The sequence below is a fragment of the Gallinula chloropus genome, assembly GCF_964237585.1.
Source record: "Gallinula chloropus genome assembly, chromosome: 27".
NCBI lineage: Eukaryota > Metazoa > Chordata > Aves > Gruiformes > Rallidae > Gallinula > Gallinula chloropus.
The window spans coordinates 4,509,944-4,533,855 of record NC_140112.1 but is presented as its reverse complement, the minus strand read 5'-3'; the positions used below and the strand labels follow the sequence as shown (position 1 = coordinate 4,533,855).

The window sequence follows — 23,912 nt, the reverse complement described above, 5'->3', positions numbered from 1 at the left end:
TTCATAGGAATCGCTCCAGTCCCCATGCCCACCCCCCCACCCCCCCCTCCCGCGCAGCACCCACGAGTGCCCGGAGCTGCCAGACACACACAGAGCGAGCGCCGAGCTGCCTGCAGCTCCTCGTTAAGCATCGGGCTGCCAAGACACTCCCTGAGCGTTTCCAACTCCGTGCTGCAAATTATTTGGCCTTATCTGGAAAAAAGAAAAAAAATAAGAGGGGAAAAAAAGAGAAAGAAAAAAAGAAAAAAATTAAAAAGAGAAAAAAAGGAAAAAAAGAGGAAAAAGGAAAAAAGGAAAAGGGAAAAAGAGAAAAAGGAAAAAACAGGAAAAGGAAAAAAAGGAAAAAGGAAAAAGAGGAAAAGGAAAAAAGAGGAAAAAGGAAAAAAGAGGAAAAAGGAAAAGGAAAAAGGAAAAAAGAAAAAGAAAAAAACAGGAAAAGGAAAAAAGGGAAAAGGAAAAAGAGGAAAAGGAAAAAGGAAAAGGGAAAAAGGAAAAAAAGAGGAAAAGAGGAAAAGGAAAAAAAGAGGAAAAGGAAAAAAGAAAAAGGAAAAAACAGGAAAAGGAAAAAAGAGGAAAAGGAAAAAAGAAAAAGGAAAAAGAAAAAAGGAAAAAGGAAAAAAGAGGAAAAGGAAAAAAGAAAAATGAAAAAGGAAAAGGAAAAACAGGAAAAGGAAAAAAGGAAAAAGAGGAAAAGGAAAAAGGAAAAGGGAAAAAGGAAAAAGAGGAAAAAGAGGAAAAGGAAAAAGGAAAAGGGAAAAAGGAAAAAGAGGAAAAAGGAAAAAGAGGAAAAAGGAAAAAATAGAAAAAAGAGAAAAAAAGAAAAAAGGAAAAAAAGATATAAAAGAGGAAAAAAGGAAAAAGGAAAAAATAAGCAAAGAGGAAAAAGGAAAAAATAGGAAAAAGAAAAAAAGAGGAAAAAAGAGAAAAAAGAAGGAAAAGAGGAAAAAAAGAAAAAGAGCAAAAAGCAAAAAGAAAGAAAGAAGAAAAATAAATCCTGAAATGCCTTTTTAAAAACATTTTTATTCCCAAAAATGATCCCTTCCAGAGCTGGGTATCAGTGAGCAGCGCAGCTGAACCGACCCACCCCATCACTGTCCATGGCGCTTGGGGCTCCAGTGCTGGCAGGTGCCAGCTGAGGTTTCTCTCTGCCTCTCTCACCTCAGCCTTGGAACTGGGATTGTAAATCATTCCGGCCGGGCATAAACTGGCTTTGCTTGTGCAGCATGAGCCATGCTGGCCTCTGGGTCTCAGCTGAGCCTTCTAGACGCTTCTAAAAATAAGTAATTATAAGCTATTATCTTTTAAAAACACTTGTAAAATAAGAGGGAGCAGGAAGAGACTCCTTTCCTAGCTCTTTGTCGCCTCAAACTGCCAAGATTTTACATATATTTGGTTTTAAATCATGTCTTTTTGGTCAGTTCTCTCTGTAGCCTTCTGTATAACCAGGGTTTCAAAGGCAGGGCAGGTATTTTGTACCTATGTAGCAATAGTCATTTAAAAAAAAAACCCACTAGTAAGTTCTAAAATCCAAGCTAGCATCAACAAAAATAATTCTCAACAAATATTTTTATGTACATGTTGATTACTCTTCCCAGCCTGGAATTATTTTGCAAACAAATCTCAATTAGAGGGTGAATTCCTTTTATGGTTTTTTGCCTAAGAAGAAAATAGATATTGTCATTTTTTTAAGACGTTTAGGGGTTTGGTTGTGTTTTTTCCCTAAGTTGGCCAATTTTGATTAGTCACATTTAGTCCTACTGTAGGTTTTTTCTCCCTTCCAGAGTGGGAGACCTTTATTTTGAGTGATTCCTTTGTGTAATTCGGCAAGTAGAAAAACAAAACATTCAACACTGCAAAACAAAACAGATGAAAATACTTTGGGCTTTGCTCACGTTCCTGCCAACTATTTTCCTTTTTGGAAATTAAAGAAAAAAAGCAACAACCAAGAAACCCAAACCCCAACCAACACAGAAACCGGCTCCTCCACAGCCCCGACATCCCTTCGCTCCTTTAAAGGGGAACTGGAAAGCTGGGGATTAACTCTCAGCCTGCTGGAAGGGCTGGCACCCGGGACTGGTTTGAAGCCAGATTCTGGTATTATTCCCTCTCCCCGCCAAAAAAACCCCAAACCCAAGGCAATAAATACACTGTGGTGAAGGTACAAACTTTTAATGACTTCTTTTTAAAATACAGATTTCGAACAGCAGACTGGAGATCAGCTTTATTATGAAGAGATCAACAGTTCAACCCCGTTTATTTGCTCATTGACTGCACTGGCCACGAGCATTTGCTCTGTAGATCCATCCTCACACAGGCACTTTTAATTCCTCTTGTCTTTTTTTTCTGTCTTTTCATCTCTTTTTATTTTTTCACCTCAGGCATCATTTGCCCCTTTGTTTTCCTGGGAGGTTTTCACCAAGTCCTGGGGACGATCGTGGTCCAGGGATGCTCAGGAGTGCTGCATCACTGGCTGGTCCATCTTTGCTTTGCCTCCAAAGCTGCAGCCACAGCCTGGATGTGATGTGGTGCCCAACCCTGAGGATTCCTCTTAAATACTCAGTGTCAGAGCTCAGCAAAACCAGAGCTTACCTAAGGCCTTAAAATTTGGGGTGCACCGATAATTAAGACAGGGCTGAGATGGGCTCCTGATCCCAGTTCCATTCCTGAGGCTTCTGGATGCATTGATTCCTCTTCAAAAAGTTTTGGGAAGTTTAACCTATGAGCTGGGGGGGTGGGTGGGACTTGGGGATTTATGGTGCCCAGCAGTCTGGCCTTCCCCATCCCTAGGTGTGCACCAAACGGTGTGGGATGCTGAGCTTCATGCAACACTGGCCCGAGTTAACCCGTAGCCCTATTTTCCATCTGTAACCATGGCAACCCCAGTTATCTTGCAGAGGTGCCTGTCACCCTGTGGTAGTAACACCTTGCGTGTCACAGCCAAAGCTACAGTCCCACCGCTGGCACTGTCCACGTGCACAGCCCCAGATAAATACCCCAGGAGCGAGGCGGTGGGGGCAGGATCACCGGTCCCAGTGCAGCTGTGGCGGAGGCCGAGTGGGAGGTGGGAGAAGGCAGAGGGAGAGCAGGAATGCCGGAGCAGTTCAGGCTCAGTCCTGGCTCTCGGCTCCTTGGCAACGGGAGGAAGGTGGTTCGGGGTGGATGGGGCACAAAGGCACACGCCGGCTCCAGGAGACACGAACATCCCCACTGACAGCGCTGGAGGTGGAGTGTTTCTTCACCCGCTAAAGATGTAACACATATGAGGTCTCTGGCAGGAGAGTCCCTGATGCCCCAGCTCAGCATTTAGTCCTGCACAGCCTCGACACCAAACCCACCACCCCTGGGGATGAAATCTGGGTTATCTAAAGCCAGTCCTGCCTCAGAACGGTGAGGTTAAAATGAGGTTATCCAGGATGAGGGCTGTCTCAGAAGGACGATCCTCTGCCTGCACTAAGCTTTGGGTACAGGTGGAGACTGAAAAGTTTGGTGCTCAAATGTACAGAAATACACAGGCCAGGATGCTGGGAGCTTCCTGAGCATCCAGTGTGTTTGCAAATGTTCTGGAAAATGAGTATGTGGTGAGCTGGCAGCATTTGGAGATGATACAAAACCAGTGAGGCGCATCCATGGCGAAACAGCGAGGAGTAAAGGATCTCGTGGAGTGCAGCGGCTGGGGAAGAAATGAACTGGCTGAATTGGGAATTTGTAGGTTCAAACACACAGGTTTAAAGAAAAAAAAAAAAAAAACCAAACCCCACAAAACCCCAAACCATGACAAATTCAAGTGATGGATGTGGTGCTGCTCAGAAGTTCATATAGAGCCAAGAGTGCAGCCGTCTGTACAGACCTTCCCCCGGTGCTCCTGACCCGGCGTGGTGAAAGGCAGGCTCCTGGTGTGATGGATTTGCCTGGTCCCAGCAGGGCAGGGCTAATTCTCATATTTGCATCATTCCATTTAAGTGACAAACTGTACCGAGCAGGCAGCATGACGGTCTGCAATCACAGGGCACTGTGAAACTGCAGGATGCCAGAGAAACACGCCAGGGACAAGTTTTATACTGGATCTAACCACAGTTCTTACTTATTCCCCAGCCCGATGCAGCCAGCACTGAAAACTGTGCAATTAAAGCATTTTTAAGGAGTGCAAAGCACTACATTATTCCTTCTGTCAGGGCTTTATGGAAACATCTGGCTGACCGCTGTGCCGTGAAAGGGCCACCACATGGAAGTGGACCCAGGTGGGGAAGCAATAGGACTGTAACACCAATGTGAATTCACCCTTTCGAGGCAGGTATTTCTTTTCCAGAACACTAATGTAATTCCTACAGCACTAAAAACAAGGCTTTTCTTCTGTAAATCCATTTCACAGCGACCACAAGATGGGGAGATCCATCATGCTCAGGTAACTGGCATGGGAAGGGAGCTACTCCCCGTGGTTCACGTATCAATGAGCTTCCGTGCTGGAGATTTAGGAATTCAGTGACTGGAGGGAATGGCAGTGATGGAAACCACTAACACCAACGTGCAGCTGCCTTACAACTTCAGACCATCACAAAGAAATCATGTTATCAAGACCACACCAGTTTAAGAAAGTCCTACTGTCTTCTAACAGCATGGGGAGAAAAAAAAGCCACCCAACTTTCCATCCCCATGGGAGTTCCGTCCTCTAAAGCCTTTCAATGTGTTACCCGTCCTGCTAACTCCTCTGATGGAGAGACACAGAGTTTGGCCTCTCAGATATTAATGTCCCAGAATTAACCCTGTGTTTATGGAAGGGCTGGGTCGCTGCCATGGAACACGGGAGAGCGCAGCATTGTACCAAAACAGGCCCTGGGAAACACAGCAGGCAGCCAGCCCCGCAGAAGCAGACTCTGCAGGGATGCTGCCGCTTGCCCGGGAGCTTTCTGCTTGGCTCCTTGTCTCCCTGGCTTTCCTCACCCTCCCTGCCCCACACACCCCTTCATTATGTCCTCACCTGATCCACCTGCTCAGCCAGTACCGTGCTGTTTTGGGATGAGCTCCCATCGGCCGGCCGGGCTCTGCGCAGGCAGCCAGGATGTTCCCAGGTCTCTGGAGCCATTCGCAGGGAGAGGAACCCCAGTACCTGAAAGCAAAGAGCCACCTGGAGCCTTAACCCCAAAACTCCAATCCTCATCCTCGCTGCTCATCAAACAGGGGTGGATGGGGCGGAAAGCAGGGATGCTGCCACTGCCTTTTCCAAACCTGACCTTCCTTTGCACTGTCCAACCCTGAGCACGGCCGATTTGCAGGCTGTGAGCTGGATTTCATGGATTTAAACAATGATCCAAACTGGGGTTTTTTTGCCTTTATTTTTTCTTTTCAGAATAAGGAACGAAACCGGTAAAGACAACAAGAACTCTGTGATCACTCCCCAAACCAGGGGGATGTCTGTGCTGCTTTAGCCTGGCTGCACGAAACACCACGGTGAGCTACAAAAAAGAAAACTTAAATGCAAAATAGAGAAAATAACTTTCTGGAGCTTCCCTACTGCAGCTTATCTTTAAGAAGCCGCCTAGAAAGCCTTTTACCACACTGCTAAACACACCTTTATTTGTTATTTTTTTAAGAAAAGAGCATAAAAGAACTTAATCCAAACTAAATATTTAACCGAATAGCAATTAACTAACAATGATGAATGGTAAACAGTCCTAGTCCCACGCTAAACCGGGACTTTAAAGCCAGTTTATCTAAGCTAAAGCTGCTCAAGGGGAAAGGCAAGTTTATTGAGTAAACTTTGTCTCAGCCACCTCGCTATTAAAACAGTCTACAAACAGAAACTGCATCATATTTTCTGAGAGAGGGGGAAAAAAAAAGGAGGAAGGACCTAACGATCCATCACATGGAAGTTACAGCTCTATACAGAGCTCTTATCACTAAATATAAAAACAGGGGGAACATGGAGCTGTAAACAGCCACTCTCAGCCCCTGTGGCCTGGTGTTAAAACAGCAGTAAGTGTGGGACCCCCTTAAATTCCAGCCCTTGTTCCCATTTGGCCTAGGATGCTTATTCCAGTTTACCCACCGGGAAGGAATCAGCCTGGGCAGAGCTGCCCTGGGTTTTATCCGTGCGGAGCCTTTGCTGGAGCAGAGCAGAGTTGGTGGCTGCTGCTGCTTCTCTTTAGTTTTTTTTCTTTTTAAAATTATCGGTGGTGTTATTGCTGTCGTCATTTCACCCTCATCACTCCGGGGATGCAGAGAGAGGGGGGGCTCAGCCACCCCCTAAAGCCAGGGCGCGCCCTGCTCAGCCCCGGGGATGCTGCCGGAGCCTGGCTCCTCTCTGCCCATCGCTCCGCGCCCCGACCCGGCTGCGGGGAAAAGGGGGTTGTGGGGGTGCCGGCGGGGCTCCCCCTCGTCCCCCCCGTCCTCTCCCCAGCGGGGAGGGCAGGGCGGTAGCGGCAGCCCGGGAGCGGGGGGGGGGGGGGGGGGGATGTGGGCATGGATGCGACCAGGATGTGCGTGGGGCGGTGGACGGGATGTGCAGGGGATGTGCGTGGGATGTAAAACGGGATGTGCACGGCCCCGCTGGCCCCCACCTCCCCTCCCCGGTACCTGCCTGGTGCGCAGCATCCCCGCGGCTCCCGGTCCGGCTCCCGCAGCGGCTGCCGGGACTGCCATTGGCTGGGGAGGGGCGGGGCGGGAGCGGAGGCGGGGGGAGGCGGCGGTTCTCCCCCCCTCCCCTCCAATCCTCCCCCCCTCGAAGCCACCCAGGCCCAGGAGGCGGCCGCCCCCGCCCGGCGCAGCGCCGCGGAGCCAAGGTCACCCCGCGCCGACTACAACTCCCAGGAGGCTGCGAGTGCCCGAGGAGGGGGGGTGCGGACGGGGTGGGGGGCCGGCTGAGGGGCGAGGGAATTGCACCCCGCTCCCCCGAGGTGCTTTTCCTGGCATTTCCCTCCTCCTTCCCGCCGGAGCTGGGATGTCCCGACCCGGGGAACGCTGGAGACAGACACAGGGCTATTTCTGAGGGTTCTTCGGTTCAAAAAAAAAACCCCTAAAAATGAAATAAAAAAAGCATCATGAGGAGAAATGAATATCTAAAGGCTGGTTTTAAAGTGCTGCGTGTTCCTCCCAGGTCTGCAGCTGCCGTGTGTGTCACTGCGCATCTCCGTGGACACCTTCCAGTACCTCCACAGTCGTTACTGGGTATTATTCTCGCTCCCTCTTAGGAAGTAGGGGGATAATCATTCCCCATTTAACGGATGGGAAACTTGGCACAGCACAGATTAAGTGATTTGCTGACAGGCGCCTAAGAAAATTGCACTAGTCAAGCATCCTTTCAATTATGCCATCCTTGTAACTGCATAATTTCCCTGTGTGATTCCAAACACGGCACGTACTCCCCGTACAGGGCTTCATCTCTGCAGGGATCAACCTGCCAGGATGGGTTACACCGGTCAGTGTCATCGGGGTGGGAGTCCGGGGGGGGGGAAAGGATAACAGCTCTGGTCCCACAGACCCCCATCACCATGGGGGGGTGGGGGGGTGCAAAGGCTGCTGGATGGAGGCAGGCAGGAGCACAGGATATGCAGGTATTAACTGGGGGGGGGGATGATGCTCATCTGCATGAGGGGTGCAGCACAGACACCCACTGCAGCCAAATGCTGCTGAGCCTCTGTGACCCAGGCTGAGGCCAGCAGCTCCTTCCGCAGCCCAGTGGAAATTCCCCAGCGGCGCCAGCACCAAGGCCTCCAGCGACCAGCAAACCCTCGCTGGACCCAGCCGGGAGTTTGGGGCGCTGCCATCTCAGTGCAGCGTTCCTACTGCAGCGAAGCTTCCCAGGCTCCAAGGGATGGATAATCTGGAGCAGAGAGGCTGGTGGGAGCCGAGCTGGAGCTGCACCTGCCCCCTTCGCCTCTCCTTGCCCTCTCCTCGCTTGGCTGCGTCATCCCCCTTGCGTGGTGGTTTTTCTTCAGGCTCCCCTGCCCTCATTTGAATGGGCCCTGCCTGCCCAGCCTCCTAATCTGCCACTAAGTGGGACTGCTGATGAACGCTGTGATAAATTTAGAAAGAAATCTTTGTGTGGGTCAGAGGAAAAACACGGCGGCCTGGGGAATCCGAGCTGCAGCGGCGCGGCGCAGAGCACTTTGATTTCCCTCCGCTCGCCTGCCTGCGGCGCAGGGTTTAACACTGACTTTCTCCCTGCTAAAAGCAAGAGGGATCCGGGGGGGGAGGTTTATAGGTGGTCCTCACTCCTCTGCAGTTGATCAGCCAAGGATGCTTTCGTATCAAAAATAATCCGTCTTAACAAATATTAGTGGAGAAGGAGCAGGGAAGCTCATAGCCCGAGAGCAGCTGAGCTGCCCAGCTTGGAGCAGGACCTGACATTTCAGCCCGAGCCTCTTAAAGAGCAAGTTTACCTTCCCTGGGGACTTGTTTATACGCAGAAGTGGGGAAGGCAGTTCTACTTAATTCCGCTTTCGGGCTCCGCCACACCACAGCGACATTGCTCCTCCGCAGTTGCTTTTTGTTCATCTGTTAAATTGGTTTTAAGCAACAACAGCAAAATAATAGCATTAGTGCTGCAAAAAAAAATCCCCCATGAAATCGCAGAGCCGGCACCACTTTCCTTACTGAGTGTCTGAACGCCCCTCCGAACGGGTTTATCATCTGCTGGTAAATTATATTGTACTGATGTGAGCAAAGGAAAAGAATTTTCTGAATGTATTTCCTTTAATAAGCTATTAAGACCTTGTACTACTAATTAAACTATTAATTAGACGTCTTATCGTTCCTAAACACGTTAGCGTGTTGCCAAAGCAGCAGTAAGCCTCTGGGGCAGGAGGAAGATAAGAAAAGAAGGAAGATGCAAACACAAAGATTAAAAAAGAAATGAAGGGGGGGGAGAAATAAAAATCGCTAGTGAAAGTGCCCAAAATAGCAAATAAATAGCCCAGGGTTTGTAGCATAATGTATTGTGTAATTTACAGGAATTAAAAAAATACATACCCTGAGAATGAACTTTCTAGGTAGAGGCCCTTGGGATATCTTCTATCTGTGTCTTACGCAAGACAGGAAGAGCCATAACTCCTTTCAGACCTTTTTTCTGCAGTTAGAGATACTAGAACTAGTCTCCCTCCCCACCAAAAAACCCCCACCCCTTTCCATCAGAAAACCAACAGAAAAACTATTCCAAATCATTGTTTCTTTGTTTGTTTTTCTTCAGAAGTAAAACACGGACCATTTTCAACCTGTCCCCCCGATGCAATTCCCACCCTAACTTCACAGCCACCCTTCCCAAACCAACCCTCTTCCCCAGCATCCCAGGCTTACCTATTCCATCTCCCCTCATGTATTTTTAAGGTCAGAAAAGAAAACCTTCAACCTCCACAACGCTCTGAGCCCTTTGCGTGCTGTGAAGGTGTTTCCTCCATCCCTTGGGGCTCCTTAAGGAATGAAAAGCGGAGGAGAGCCCTTGAACACAGGAACTGCTCTGCATGTCAGCCCAAAGGTCTTCACAGAGCATCATGCTGGAGACCCAAGTCCTGGCTCACTCTAACCAACATTCATCTCTGGCTCCATCACAGGCTTTGCTTATTAAACAGGTTTAAGAGCCCAATTCTTCAGCGTTTGCCTTTGTCAGTTTATCCCAGGGGAGGGATAATCTCATTTACGTTGGTTACTACAAATCAAAACACCAGCAAATTAAATGGATCTGCAAGCTGAGATTAAAGACTTTGAATTAAAACACCTGTGCAGTGCCTGTAATGAGAACTGTTGTAAATACCTGTTGTTTTTCTGGGGGATGGAAGAGCCCTGCACAGCTGCTGCTCCCTTTACCTTGAAGGGAAAGGCAGGCAGGTGATATAGACGGGCATGATGTGATGCTGGGCTCTTTTCTATGGTATAGAAAGGGAGAGAAAAGAAAATGAGCCTGAACATGGCCCTTTACCAGTGCTGGGAGGTGTGTTGCTGGACATTGGATAATAGCTGAGCTTTTGGCCAACCAAATCCAGTGCAAGACAGGATTTCAGTGGGACTGGCTGGGGGAAACCCGGGCTGTGGTCTTAGGGATGTGCCCCAGCTCTGCAGATGTTGCTTCACCAGCTTCTTCCTCACCAGCCACACGAAACAGGATGTTACCAAAGCCTGTGTGTGTGTGTCTGTGTTCCCTTGGATGGCAGAGCCTGCGTGGCCTGGCAGCAGATGGTGCAGCAAACATTGTACCACTCCCACGCCACTTCCCGGGCAGCGAACAGGCAGCTGGGAAACGGAGTGATGGGGGATTCATTTCAGAAATTCCAGTTTAGGTGTTCCCTGTCCCTGGAACAGGGGCTTTGGAGCCCACCACACCCGTTCCTTCCTTCATCCCTTCATTGCGTGGATGCTTCAGCCTCTCGGCCGCATCACCAACACCCCAGGCTTCAGTTTGGGGTTGGGATGGAGCAGACCTCATGTCCAGGTGTTGCTTCTGACTGGGCATCGCTGGTGCCAGCAACCCTCTGGAGCAAAGCAACTGTTTTAGCAAAGCACAGCCAGCAGATAGCAGCATTGTTATATAGAATAACACCCTCGGCTCTTTCTGCTGCCGTTTCAGAGCGAAATGTTGATGAATTTAAGTCTGGGGCCACCACCCCCCTCCATGTCTGTGGTGGGCACTCCAGGCACTGAGCTCTGGCTCAGCTGTACCAATTCCCTGTTGTGTTGGTGTTTCTGGACCCTCCTCACTAAACTGCGTTGAACAAAATTTCACAGGGTGGGGGGGGATTTCACAGTGTGACGAGGCACACGAGGCACCTATCCTTAAACTGGAGCTGTAGCATGCTGCCCAGGAAAATCTGGAGTGTGGAGAGCACCAGGACAAGGCAAAATGCTGCTATCTCCAGAGGGACACGAGCAGGAGTTGGCCACATTGCTGCCTGGGAAGGGCTGATCCAGGTGCTGGGGGCTCCAGGCATTAAGCACCTCCCAGAGCTCAATCAGTGAACACAAACCCCATTAACAACCAGCAAACTGAGCAAGGAGCTACTTTTCTCTGCCCTGGGAGGTGGTTTTTTGCTGTGCAGGGCCTGGGATACTGAAGGGCAGCAGTTTTCTCAGCTGGGAGGTTTGTGCTGTTTTATTATGAAAGGGATGGGAGATCCACCGAGGGACACAGTTAATGAGACTTAATTAAAACTTGTTTGCTCTGATAGATTTGGTTGGTTTCAGCAATCCACAGAGTGAGCCACCTTCAGCTCACTGTTACAGCAGTTCAGATCAGGAGCTGTTCCTTCATTTCTGATCAAGCCTTTGGCTTCAACCTGCTGCAGATTCGGGGGCTGCCTGGGTGGGTGTCAGAGCTCCTGGCTCTGCTCTGGGCTGGGACATGGACAGGTCATTTAATGGCTGTGTCACACATGTTTATATTTATATTATATTTAACACCTTGTACATGTATTTGCCACCGTCCTTCCCCAGAGGATGCTTTCATGCCACTTACCTTCATCAGGGCACTTCACAGCAACAGAAGGGTCCCCACCAGCCAAACAGGACATGAGAGCACGAACCCTTGCATCAACCTTGAACTATCTTTATGGGAAAGCAGGTTGCTGTTGGAAGCTGAGATGGATTTCCCCCCACCCAAAAATTGTCCCAAAAGCAGCTGTGAGCCAGCAGGCAGCACAGGGTGGCAAGAGGAGGAGGCTGCCCGGCGGACGGTGAGGCCGGCAAGGAAGGAATGTGAGAGGTTTGATAGGGAAGGAATAATAACAAGAAGCCTCTCAGCTGAGCCTGCCTGTTTACACAGGGGCAAAAACCTTCCTGAGCTGGAAGCGCAGCCTTTTCCGCTGGCTCGGCCCCGTCCCTGCTCCCCCTCCGCTGCTCCCAGCATTTCCCTCAAGCTGGAGGTTTCAGGGAAAAGCTTTTGTTTTGCCAAAGCAATTGACTGTAACTTTATTGTCTGTGCTTGGCTGTAGGACAGACCCTGAGCTGTGAAAAATGCACCTGACACTTGATTAGATCTCCTATGCCTGATACAGCGAGTGGTGCTGATCAGATAAACAACTGCCAAAAAATAGATATAAATAAATAAATACAAGCCAAGGCCAGCTCCCTGTCCTACCCTGCAGTGCAAATCCGGGCTCCAGAGAGCTTCCCCTGCACTCCACAGCAGCCGTGGCTCTGGGGAGAGGAAGTTATTTTGCCCTCCTGCATCTTCTGCTCCCCTTGCTGCCAGGCTGGGGAGGTCAGAGCTCCCCCAGCTACGACAAAGCCAGCAGTGGTGGCTTCTAGATGTGTTTGGCACCCCCAGGAGGTACCTGGACACAAGCACCAGGAATGGTCAGGCATCCCAAAGAGGAGGGGGCTATATCAGTGAAGATACCCAGTCTCAAACCTGCTGTGTTCAGTGGAGCTCCAGCATCTCCACAAGAATGGACTGCCCTGCTCGCCCAGCCAGTTCATTGAGGCAGGAACAAGGGGTTGCACACTGCACAGAAGGAGGAAGCTTTCGTCTTCATCTACATGCACACAAACACACGTGCACATCCACACAGCCCCCCAATGCCAGGTCAGACCCCAGCCCTACAGATCCCTCCATCCCACTGCAGTCTCATTTCTTTCACCCAGGAACCAGCCAGGCACCCTAAACCTCACAAACCTGACCAGACGAGGTTGAAGAGCACTCTGTGGGTCCCTCACTCTGTGAGTGGGTCTGGTGAAAGGCAGGGAAGCGTGTGTGGAGCAAGCCATGGCCTTTAGTCACAGCTATCCCCTCTCAGCAAGGCGTTGTCCTCTCATCGTCCTGGCACGTGGTGCAGCCAGAGCCACGCATCCCGGTGGGATAAACACTCTGTTCTTCCAAGGACACAATGGAGAAGCTGATTTCTTTTAATACTTTTTTTTTTTTTCTTTCTTTCCCCCATCTGGGACTATTTACAACGAGATCTGATAGAAGCAAATTCACACCAGAACAAAACCTGGAGTATTTTAAATGTGTTTAAATGATTCTTCCCACCACCCCATCCCCCTGCAAACTGCCCCAGACAGTCACAGACGTTGCTGTCATAGAATCACAGAGTTGTTTGGGTTGGAAATGACCATTAAGGTCATCCAGCCCAACCAGCACCACCAATCCCACCACTAAAGCACCTCCTAAATCCCTCCAGGGACAGTGACCCCCCCCTCCATGCTCTGAGCAGCCTGGTCACGGCTTTATTCCTTTATGGTCCAGTGCTGCTCCCTTAAGTACTGTGACCAACAAAAAGCCTTCCCCTTGCAATAAATTCACAAGTGAGGGGTGTAGATCAGCTTTACAGGACATTTTTGTCCTTATTTCAGATGTGGAAGTCTCTGTGGGGATCATGGTACGTCCACCCTTGCTTGGGACTGAGCCCAAACCTGCCCCTGGTCCCTGGCTCATGCCCCTTGAGCAGCCTCAGTGATGTGGCTCGCAGCCCCGCTTACCCTGGGAGCAGGATGAGGTCAGAGCTGGGGTAAGACTTGCTCCTGCTGTTCGGATTTTGGCACTGCCCTTCACCTACCAAAGGGGAAAATGTTTGTTCAACCACCCACTGCGGGCGCAGGGGGAGAAACACCGGTAGCAGAGCCAGGTTTCTGCCCAGCGCTCATCCCATGGGGACCCCTTTGGCATCTTTAATTCCCAAAATCCTACCCTAGGCACCACCCCCACCTGCTGGGAGGGAGGGAGATGGGACTGCCAACAATATCAAACGTTCTTCATCTCCCTCAAGGGATTGATGCTGCCTCTGCCTCATCAAACACCATGTCCAGTCCATGACAGGGAGAGACTGGGCAAGATTTTGACTCTAGAACAGCAACCTGCATAGGGGTAGGATGGAAAAGGAAGCAAGTTTGAGGTCTATTCACATCTCAGCCTTCAATCCCATGCAAAAGTTTTACACTGAGCTTCAGCAAATTCTGCTGGAGTAGGAAATACTAAGGAAGACCTAAAGCACAAGAAGGGGGATTAAATGCCTGATGTTCTTAAAAGAGGAAGACACCCCACACTTAAACATAAAGATGAGATTAAAAAGTAACTCTGCTTTAACCAAAGTGATCTGAAACCTGAGAGGTTTTGGGTTGTTTTGGTCACTGAAATCCCAGTTTAACTCTTTGCATCAGCCTAGGGCGCTGCCACCAAGAAGTTTGGCTGGCTGGAGTCTGGCTCGAGGCTTCTGCAGCTTCGCTCTGCCTCTGCTTAAAAGCTGCTCAGGGCTAAGGGCACTTGCATTTCTCATTACATCCTTCCAACAACAAAAGCAGAGAACAGCTGCGAAAATGTCTTGTGTGGTCACTGGGAGATGGAGGAGGAGGCAGAGGAGCAGGTCTTTGGCAGCTCTGGTGCTTAATGTGCTTTAGGCTGTCTTTTGAAGTTCTTCACAGAAATAATGGTATTAATAATAACAATAATAAAAAAGCAAAGGCTGCAATTCCCTAGCTGTCCATAGGAAACTCTTGGCCTCGCCTGTGCCTCTGCTCCCCTCTTAGTTCGTGCTAAGGATGCTCTTCTCCTCTGGTTCACATCTCGGTGTCAGCAGGGCTGTGCTGCCTGGCTGAGTGGCCGTTTTTGGAGGACACTTGGCCAGTCCCATTCTCCTGGGTCCCGCCGTTGAGGTTTGGCTTCTCCTGCAGCTCAGGTTGCTCGTGGGATGGCATCATCAACATGGTGTTTCCCTGGCTACCGTTTTCCGTGTAATACGGGTCTTCAGCCTAAACAGGTACATAAATAACAAAGGCAGAGTTAGGGAAGGGAAAGGGCTGACAGCAACCAGCTTTGATTGCAGGCAATGGCTTGGCTGCCCGCCTGTGCTTCCTGGACTGGAGGGACAAACAACTGCAGGCATGGGAACCTGCTCTCTCTGGGGAGAAGGGGAACAGAGAGCCTGAATCACACTGCAGCAAGATGAGGCAAGAAAACCAGCCAGGGACTGCATTTTTTTATTGCAAAGCTGCCCTGTGACAGACCCCACCTCTGCTTTCCACTTGGGCCACGCAAGAAGCACTGCTGAACAAAAGCTGGGGAAACTGCCTCTTTCTCCTTCCCCATCCTTCCTTTCAGCAGGATGTCCAGCTCGCAGCAAGGTGCTGTCAGATGTGTAGGGCTGCACCCAGGCAATTGCAAAGACACGCTGCTTGGCCTCACCAGCATTGCTCTGAGGAGCAGATGCTTCTGGAAGAACTAGAGTGACAGCAGAGCTGCCTCAGACCTCCACCACAGTGACTCGCCGTGTGTCTGCCCGTGGCAGGTCTGAGAGCAATGCGATGGGTGCTGGTGGTCCTGGGCTGTGGGTGGCCATTGCCAGCTCCTTGCTTGCTTAGCAGCATCCAGCACAGACACAGGCTGCAGAGCTTCCTGCCTGCTTTGCTGACAGCCTTGCCCGTGGCAGTGAGATGGGTGTGCTGGTCACATCTCACCTAGAAACCGGATCAGCGCTGCCATGCGTTCACACGGGCAGCTCCCATTGCCTTTCCCTTGCTGCCCGCACCCAGGAGATGCTACCTGGAGGCAGCGGGCTCAAGAGCCCGAGCTGTGATGTCCCTGCCACTGACACATGACTTCCCATCTGCATGTGGTGGGAGCATCCTTTCTGGCAGTGACACAACCTGCAGCTTCCCAGGACAGAACAGTTCACATGCCCCGGGGCAGCGATGGGGGTGAGCATGGCCCATCCTTACTTTACAGAGGGCACACATCCCTGAAAGTCACTGGTAGGGAAGAGTCCTCAGTGGTCAGCCTGCCTGGAAGGGGGGAAATGGAAAGAGGAAATTCCTTTCTCTTTCTTTCTTGATATATTTTATTGCCATTGCTTGTTAAGTGAGGGGAGAAGTCGCCTTTATTACAGCACTGGTACAAGACAGACATGTAACTCAAACACAAGGAATGGAAACTTAAAGTGCATCACTGCTAATGACAAATTCATAAGGTTTCAGTGTCTCTGGAGGGGTCTTGCTGGATGAGTTCTTACTGCTGAGCAAAAATAAGGGTTAGGCCTAGAAGTCTGAGCAAGAAAGGGGTGGTTTTCCCCCAGAAGCAATCAGCTAAGAGTTAATTTTAGAAGGTAAAAGGAGGTTTCCCTTCACCCTGTACGGTCTGGCCTCCCTGCTCCTGCCCTTTGCCTCGCCTGGGCTGACCCAGTGCCGGGTCACAACGCCCCAGCCGAGCCGTCCTGTCGACCTGGGGACACACACACAGGCTGAGGGTGCCGAGCCGCAGGGTGCAGGGCAGCCCCCTCCTCTCCCACCCAGGCTCACACACCCCCCTCCCTCCTCCGGGCTCCTCTCTACCTGCTCTTTTGCCATCTATAAGCACTAACCAGCCTCTCGCCCGCCGGGCTCCAGCTCCGCCGCCTCATCAGGAAGTAGCCAGCCAAGCCCAGGAAGGCCAGCAGGAGTCCAGACGTGACCAAGGCGATCAGGGTCTTCTGAGAGAAGTCCTGGTGGTTCCTCACACTCCCCAGTTTGAGGGATTTTATTCCAAACTAGGGAAAAAAAAAAAGAAAAAAACACCATCAGAGAGAAGTGGGAGTCGGACAAACAGGAAACATGTGCATCTGCTGACCATGCCCCAGGCTTCAAACAAAGCTGCTCTTCACCTCCTTCAAACCTCATGCAAACAAAGCCGGGCTTTGCTACCCGAGCCCCTGAGCTCTGCTACCCGAGCCCCTGAGCTCTGCTACTCGAGCCCCTGAGCTCTGCACTTGCCCTGAGAGCTCTGACATCCCCGTGGTTCTGTTTCCATTCTGTGGCCTGGGGAAATCTTCTCCCCTGGACAGGAGTGCTCTGCCCCTGAGATTCAGAGCACACGCCTAAACCACCTCTGCACCCCGCTGTTGGGCTGCTGTTTGTGCAGGCACCCAGAGCTCAGCGTTACACGCCGGTGGCAGCGTCACCAGAGCGCTGAGAGGAGGAATTAATTAATGTTACCGTGGTGCTTTGAAGAAGCAGAGTGCCAACTGCATCCCGAGAGTTACTGTTGGGATCTGGCCCTTTTTAAAGGAAACGCTACCGAATTTTGCAGTTGCTTTTTTGAAGCATTTCCGCCTCAGTGGTCCTGTCAGAGCTCTTACAGTGCCTCGCTGCCTCTCAGGTGGTCAACTCCAACCATCCAACACCCAAAAAATGCCTCTGAGGTGGCAGCAGGTTCAGGTCTCACCCTCCTGCCCCAGCCTCATCTGACCATGTAAAAATCTCCTTTCTCCAGCCTCTCAGGCCACTCATTTTTCCCAGCTGAATTTGCTGAAGGAACTTACCTTCTCCCAGTGAGACTCCAGGAGTATATCCGTAGCAGGATCTGCAAGGTTGAAAACAGGAGAGGCACATCACATCACGCTGCAGGTAAGGCCAACCCCACAGAGCCCGGCCAGCACTGAACACAGCAGGTCCATGAGCTCCTTCGCTGCTTCAGAGGGAACACCATGGCTCCATGGATCCAGCAAGACCCCCAGTCCCCTCCCAAGCTGTAACTGAGGGTTTGTGCCCCACAGCCTCTCCCTGCAAACAGTCCCCTCTCCTGTTGCCCACGTTGAGGTGGTTACCTGGTGGGTATCGATGGCAGCAGAAGGAATTAGCTCAACTGACCTTTCTCCCCCACGAGGATGAGGAGCATGCAGTCACGGTCCACCTCCGACTTGGCGAGTTTAATCTGGCAGGGGGAGGGGACGGGGTGGGTGCTCTCTTCACACACTGCGCTCCATAAGGCCGACCCCTTCTCCTCTAAAAAGTGTTTCTGCAAAAATTGGCAAACAAACAGGCTCTGAACCACCCCAGCCGGCCAATTCCCCATCTCAGCCACGCTGATGGTGGTACTGGTAGTGCTGGGCAGCCCCTCTTTGTGTACTGCTGGCTGATCTGTGCTGCCCAAAGCTGGGCAGAAGCAACCAGAAGCGACAAGCAGTGCTGGGCTGGGTGTCAGCCCCTCACCTCCCACCTCAAAACACCACATCACCTCCCACCACCACTTTGGGCCCCGACACCTGGGAAATGGAGATGCTCGTTTCTTGATTCTTAACAAGATTAAATTAAAGGAAGATATTTTTAGCAACCCTTGCAAGTGGTGTTTAAGCAAAGCTAAATTTAGGATCTGAATTGCATGGCAAGCCCCTCCGATTTTTGGACTCCAAGAGCTGCCTGAAGAGCCCTATTGTTTCAGAGTCCCAGGCAGGGGCTGGGAAAGGAGAGAAATAACAAAGAAGCACTGAGCCTTCCTGTTTAGGAAATGTCTTCAGTGTTTTTGCTAGGTTGCTGATCAAAGGCTAGGTAAAAAAATACAAATTTCTCACATTTTAGAGCTGAACCAACACTTTGGTGGAAGAGGAAAAGGAGTGAGGAGCTGCAGCCTTTCCTTTCTGTGGGCCAATTTCTGTATGGGACAGGACAGGCTTTCTCCTTGGGTCTATTTTCAGCCACAGGCAGGCTTGGAGACAGAGCCCACAGTTGCTAAAAGACATTACCAGCTTCCCTAACATCCTCCCAGCCTCAGACATCACCTCTCGAGACAGAGCCTGGCTCCACTCAAATCCCATATCCCACCCCTACCCTCCACTCACTCCCCACCAAGGTGAAGAAAACCCTCCTGTCCCACAGCATCATGCAGAGCTGGGCAGGTCGGTGCCTTCCTCCCCCTTCTCCTCTTGCCTTAGGATTGCCTCACTGCTGCACTCTGCTCCCTGCATCCTCTTAGCACAGAAAAATGCAGAAACTTGTCCATGGGAGAATAACAAACAAATCACTTTCAGCTGTTTCTATAGAGCTTGGCTTGGGCTGAGAAAGGCCGAGATGGAACAAGAGACCCAAGTGTGTGTTTTCCTTTCTCTGCTGTGGAAAGAACTCATCGGAGTGTCAGAGTTTCCCTTTGCAATTAGCAGTGCTGGGTGCCAGCGTATTGCTCATGTGCTTTGGGAAAGGGAAGCGAGGCACCGGCCCTCCTATCTGCTCTCCTCGCAGACGCTCTTATCTGCTTCCCAGGTTCAGAGGCTGCTCAGCCTGAGTTGGTTCTTCCCCACCAGATGATTACTTGAGGTGGAGGCTTGGGGATGGGAGGAGGGAGGGTGAGAGCTCGCAGAAAAACCACTGTTAGGAGTGGGGCTCATCTCACGTGGAGGGAGGGTTAAGGGTTTGTGTGATTCTGTACGGCTCCTTAGGATGCTCTGCATGTTGTATATTCAGCTGTTTGCATACATGACACATATATAGGGCGTATGAACCCTGTGCCAGGAGGTGCTGTAGCCCACTAGATGGCATCTCCACCATCCCTGGGAACAGCAGCAAGCCTACATGGCACGTTATCCCCCCAAAATCCAGGTAAAAACTCACTCATCCTACGTGGTGGCAATTTGGCTGAAGATAATCATCATGTCACACCCAGGGGCATTGCCAAACCTCCTGCCCCACGAGATCCAGCCCCATCTGCCCTCTGTTGCAGGCTCTATCTCCTGCATGGAAGGTTTTTCACCTCCCACCCATGACTGTGGTGCCTCAGCTGGACCCTCTTCTGATTTCACAGACTCTCTGGTTCTGGCACACGAGGCCAAGAGCAGTTTTGGGGAGCCCGGGATTCCCTCAGGAGCTGGCACAGATGGGGACACTAAGCTGCTACCCGTGCTTCTTCAGACGCCCTGTTTTCTTTCCTAGGGCAGTTGGCAACACAAAAGAAAGGCAGTGGCCTCCCCAGCGGGGAAGAGGAAGAAGAAGAACAAAGGCAACTTCCCGTTCAACGTGGTGGGAGATACTTCAGGAGCTAAACTGACCCCAGAGCTTAATCATTAAAAAAGAGGCTTTGTGCAACCAGGAGGTGGCATTTCCCTGGGACTGCTGTGATGGTCCCTCTGGGATCCTCCTGGGACTGCTGTGACCATTCCCTCCTCCATCAGTCCAGGTGCAGTTCAAACGCTGTGCTATGAGATTAACAGTGTGAGCTCCCACCGCAAACTGACCCCCCCTGGGTACAGCAGGTGACCCCATAGCTGCAAGCCTGAGAGCACTGCAAGAACCTGCCCTCAGCTGTTTGCTTGCAGCCCCCCACCTCTGTATGTCCCACCCCCCTGCCCTTGGAGATCCGTGGCCACCCAGAGCTGCAACTCACGCAAGTGCTGGACTCGTTGAGCTGCAAGCAGATGGCTCCAGTGTCACTCACTTCTTTGACATTGTGGCACGTGATGAGCTGGAAGGGAGAAAACACAGTGGTGGTATTAGTGAACCCTTGGGGGGTGGTTGGGACCTTGTCACCTCCCGGTCCTGAGGCACCCAGCTGCATCCTCACCTTGGGGCTGTCCCTGCCTGTGTGCAGTGGGGTGGTGGTGGCCGTGATGGGGGGCTGCTCCGAGGTGGCAGAAGAGTTCGTCAGAGCCAACACGGACCCCGATGTTTCTGCTGCTGTTCTGGGTCCTGTCGTTGGGCTCTTGGCTGTGGGGACTCCTTGGCTTGTGCGCTCTGGGTCCGAGGGGGTGACCGGCAGCTGTGTGGGGACTTGGCTGGGCGGTGGGCTCGTCTGTATGCTGCTGAGCTCCGGGGAGGCGGGGCTGGTTGCCAGAACCCTGGCTTCAGCTTGGGTTTTGAAGAAATGCAATGAAAAGGATACATGAAAATGCTTAAGTCCTCTCAAATCAATGCGTGGCATTGGGATGACTCAAGTACAATATTGATTTGTCATAGCCAGCGGTACCAGAACGTGTTACTGGCTGGATGAGAAGCGTGCATTAGACTTGCTTCAGCTACCTAATTGTTACATATGCACTTTATAAGCTGTTTACAATGGGCTAATTTCCTGGGCAGATGCTGCTCCACAGCGAGGATGCCATCACCCCACCACCCCTGCATCGCCCTCGCTCCCCCTTGACCCAGAGCCCTCAGAAGGAAGAAAGGCACCACACATCTGTGTGAGGGTCCTACTTCCAAGGCCTTCAGAGCCTTGGCCTTGCATCAGCAGGGCTGGCAGACCTCGTGTGGGTGCTGTTTGCTGAGCAAAGACTGTTGAGATAAAAGATTAATGAGCATTTCGTCCCATCATCTCTTGGCTGTTTGGCAAAGGACAGGTCTAAGCCGCTCGTCCTGAGCCAGCAGAGTCAGGCTGCCAGGGGTGGGGGGAGCGGTTTTTGGACAGGCTGAAAGCTTTTGACCATCAGACTCTTCCCTAAGAGCACAACCCACGCACCGACCCCACAGCTTCTCAGGGCACGCTGTACCTGTGCACTCAATAGATCTGATTATTAATGCAAACACTACTGGGCAGGGGGAGTGAGGGGGCAATTACCAGATGTCTGTGGTGTTGGCTTAGCACTGCTGGGGGCTGTGGGGACTGCAGGGGCTGCAGAGGTTGTGACAGCACTGGTGGCCCCAATGCTGCTGTTGACTTTCGGTTCCGTGGTCGGGGTGATGGGTGTTGTGGTGTCTACGGGGCTCCCAGAAGCTTTACCTGGGGGAAGAAGAAAGCATTAGAGGCTGCTGTTGCCCCCCGTCCCAGCCCAAGTGCCCGCCTGCCCCCAAGGGTCCCTGTGGGCAGGGCAGACAGCGAGTCGCTGCTTTCACAAATTCACTTTCTCCTTGCCCCAGAAGCCCACACGGGAGAAATGCAGAACTAAACATCTCAACACCTTGGCTGGGCAAGTACCACAGCGTGGTGCAGCCCTTGGAGAGGATCCAGGGCCATGCTGGAGCAGGACAGGCTCATCGCTGCCCTCGTCCCGTAGCGAGGGATGCACAAAACTCTGCACAAAGCTGGATTTCATAGTAGTTTGGATTTATAATCCTTGGAGGAAAGACTCAGGCCTTGGAAGAGATCACTTGTGTGCCTCAGGAAAAATAAGTTGGATTCACAGTTGCAGGCACAAGCTCAAAGTAAATAGAAACATTCCCATTGGCTTGGGATCAGCTCTGACTCATGAGCGAAAACATCTTTGGAGGTAAAACAGAATGTTTGGAGAACGGCTTGCTGTTCTAACTTAAAGTTTATATATTGCTTCCTGGTATGGTACAGAGATGACACTTCCAGCTTTTCCTTCTGAAATGGACTACAGGAGCCAGGGAAGATGCATTTCTTCCCATCTCTGAACCTCTTCTGTTCTTAAAGAGCTATTTCCACGTTTTACAAACAGCTCTGGTCTCTGCTCCAGGGCTCGTTGCTGTTTGAGATTCTTATCCAGACACTGAAGAGAAAAATCATACAAAGTACGCTGTTTCATTTGTACTCCTGCCCAGGGGAGCCCGAGCTCCAAGAAGAGTTACTTCATCCTCCCAACAGCCCTTCGAGATGGAGCCACACTGACAGGTCCTGAGCAGCTGCCCAGCACCAGCGTCAGGGCTGGATGCACCCGCTGCTACTCCACATGCAGTTACATACTGGGCATTGCAGGGTTGTCCTGGCTGGAATTTTCTCTGAGCTGAGATGCTTGGACTTTGCTGGGGCAGGTCCAGAGAACCTGGACAGCTCATGAAAAGCAAAGTTCATTCTGGTGACAGCAGGCAGAGCTGCTCAGCTGGTCCTGCAGAAGGTGGGTGGTTGTACCGGGGGGGTTGCTCTATGGGGAGCGCACCCCAGGCTAACCCCATGGGACTGCCTGTGCTGGGGCATCCCATCCCATCCTATCCATCCCATCCCACCCATCCTATCTCACCACATCCGGGCTGCAGCTGCTCTGGGTGTCGGAGCACCAGGGTGGGGGGAGAAGGGGGCCCTGCTGAGGGCTTGGTGCAGGTGTCTGGAGCTGGGATTTAGGTTCTGGCACAGCTTTCATTTAAGGGAGAGGTTTCTTCTCTCCGAGACAGTTCAGTTCCAACTGCTTAAATCACCGAGTTTTTCTGATGACGTTTAACAAATCAAAAGCAGGCGGCACGACTGCCTGCCCAGAACAGTGAGTAGCACAGGGTTAAACCCACACTTGGCATACACCTTTGTTTGCTCTGACATTAGCGGGAAGCTTTACATCTCTAGAACAATGTAGCGCCTGGACTTGACCTCCCCAAGTGCCACAGCCACCCAAGCACCTTCCAACTATTCCAGATGTTTGTAAAGCACCAGAGGTATTTCCAATCAAAGCCTTTTCACCACTGAACATCATAACTTGAAACCTGGATTACTACTCAGCGTAATTTGTGAGGAGCCTTGTCACCCCACATCTCTCTCTCTTCCCTTTGTTGTAGAGCACGGCTGGGGTTTTTTTGAAGCCTGAGGACTCCTGAGATAAATAACGATCCAGATGTGAGCTGGATAATCCACATGTTTCTCAGCTAAAGCAGGTCATTTATTGCACCATCCATTTTTACTGGCTTTGCTAAACTTTGTCAATGTGTTAGTATTAAGAGTTGGAGCCATTCATGAGCTTCAGTGAAATCCTCACTGGTAGCGCTGGCACATGGAGGACCAAAAGCACACAGATAATATGAAAGGAAACCACTCTTAGCACTACCTGTGGCATTCACCTATCTAGCTTTAAAAGTAAACCCCTCTGATCTTCAAAGGTATTTTAATCCCAGGGTTTAGGAAGCATCTCAGCTGCAATCAGAGGTTTTTAAAAAAGCAATGATACAAATATTAAAGGAGTTGGCTTGGTCCAACACTCATCCCACTAAACCAAAGCCATGGAAGGTGAAATTCCGCAGTGGCAAAGGATTGGGAAACAGGAAAAAGGTTTCCATGGTTTGTGCCCTGCTCTGTACCCACAGCAAATGAAACATGGGGGTTCCTCCTCTGCACCTCCATCCCTGCATGGGGGAAGGTGCATCCCCCAGACAGTAATCTCACCTTACGCGGCTACATAAACCTCCCAGTAAAACACTTTTGGTGGTAACTGGGAGCCTACATCAGTGCTCTGAACACAGAAAGCCTCTGCCAGGATCTCTCCAACTCTTCCATGTGTTTAATGAAGCATTTTTCTCTCAGGTTCAGCCAGAGCACCACGAGGGCTGTGGCTGAGCGCTGGTGAAGCACTGTGGTTGAGCCAACACCATGGTACGGCTGGTAC

General features: G+C 51.1%; 1 protein-coding gene and 1 long non-coding RNA gene across 2 annotated transcripts in view; both read right to left on the bottom strand.

Moving 5' to 3' along the window:
- Nucleotides 1-2,153: 2,153 nt before the first annotated feature.
- On the bottom strand, nucleotides 2,154-5,042 carry LOC311201674. Its single transcript, XR_014617877.1, has 2 exons — nucleotides 4,976-5,042; nucleotides 2,154-3,670 (listed from the first exon to the last, which is right to left on the bottom strand). It is a non-coding gene; the product is annotated as an uncharacterized lncRNA (long non-coding RNA).
- A 7,900-nt stretch (nucleotides 5,043-12,942) lies between these two features.
- Nucleotides 12,943-23,912, bottom strand: part of CD34 (CD34 molecule) — a gene marked incomplete at its 5' end in the record, with an annotated part of 38,124 nt that continues 27,154 nt past the window's right edge. Inside the window, 7 exons of the mRNA XM_084275827.1 lie at nucleotides 12,943-14,667; nucleotides 16,272-16,436; nucleotides 17,208-17,248; nucleotides 17,536-17,683; nucleotides 20,039-20,116; nucleotides 20,216-20,499; nucleotides 21,206-21,367. Coding sequence (XP_084131953.1) covers nucleotides 14,476-14,667; nucleotides 16,272-16,436; nucleotides 17,208-17,248; nucleotides 17,536-17,683; nucleotides 20,039-20,116; nucleotides 20,216-20,499; nucleotides 21,206-21,367 — 1,070 coding nt within the window. The 3' untranslated portion in view covers nucleotides 12,943-14,475. The remainder of the gene's footprint in view (nucleotides 14,668-16,271; nucleotides 16,437-17,207; nucleotides 17,249-17,535; nucleotides 17,684-20,038; nucleotides 20,117-20,215; nucleotides 20,500-21,205; nucleotides 21,368-23,912) is intronic.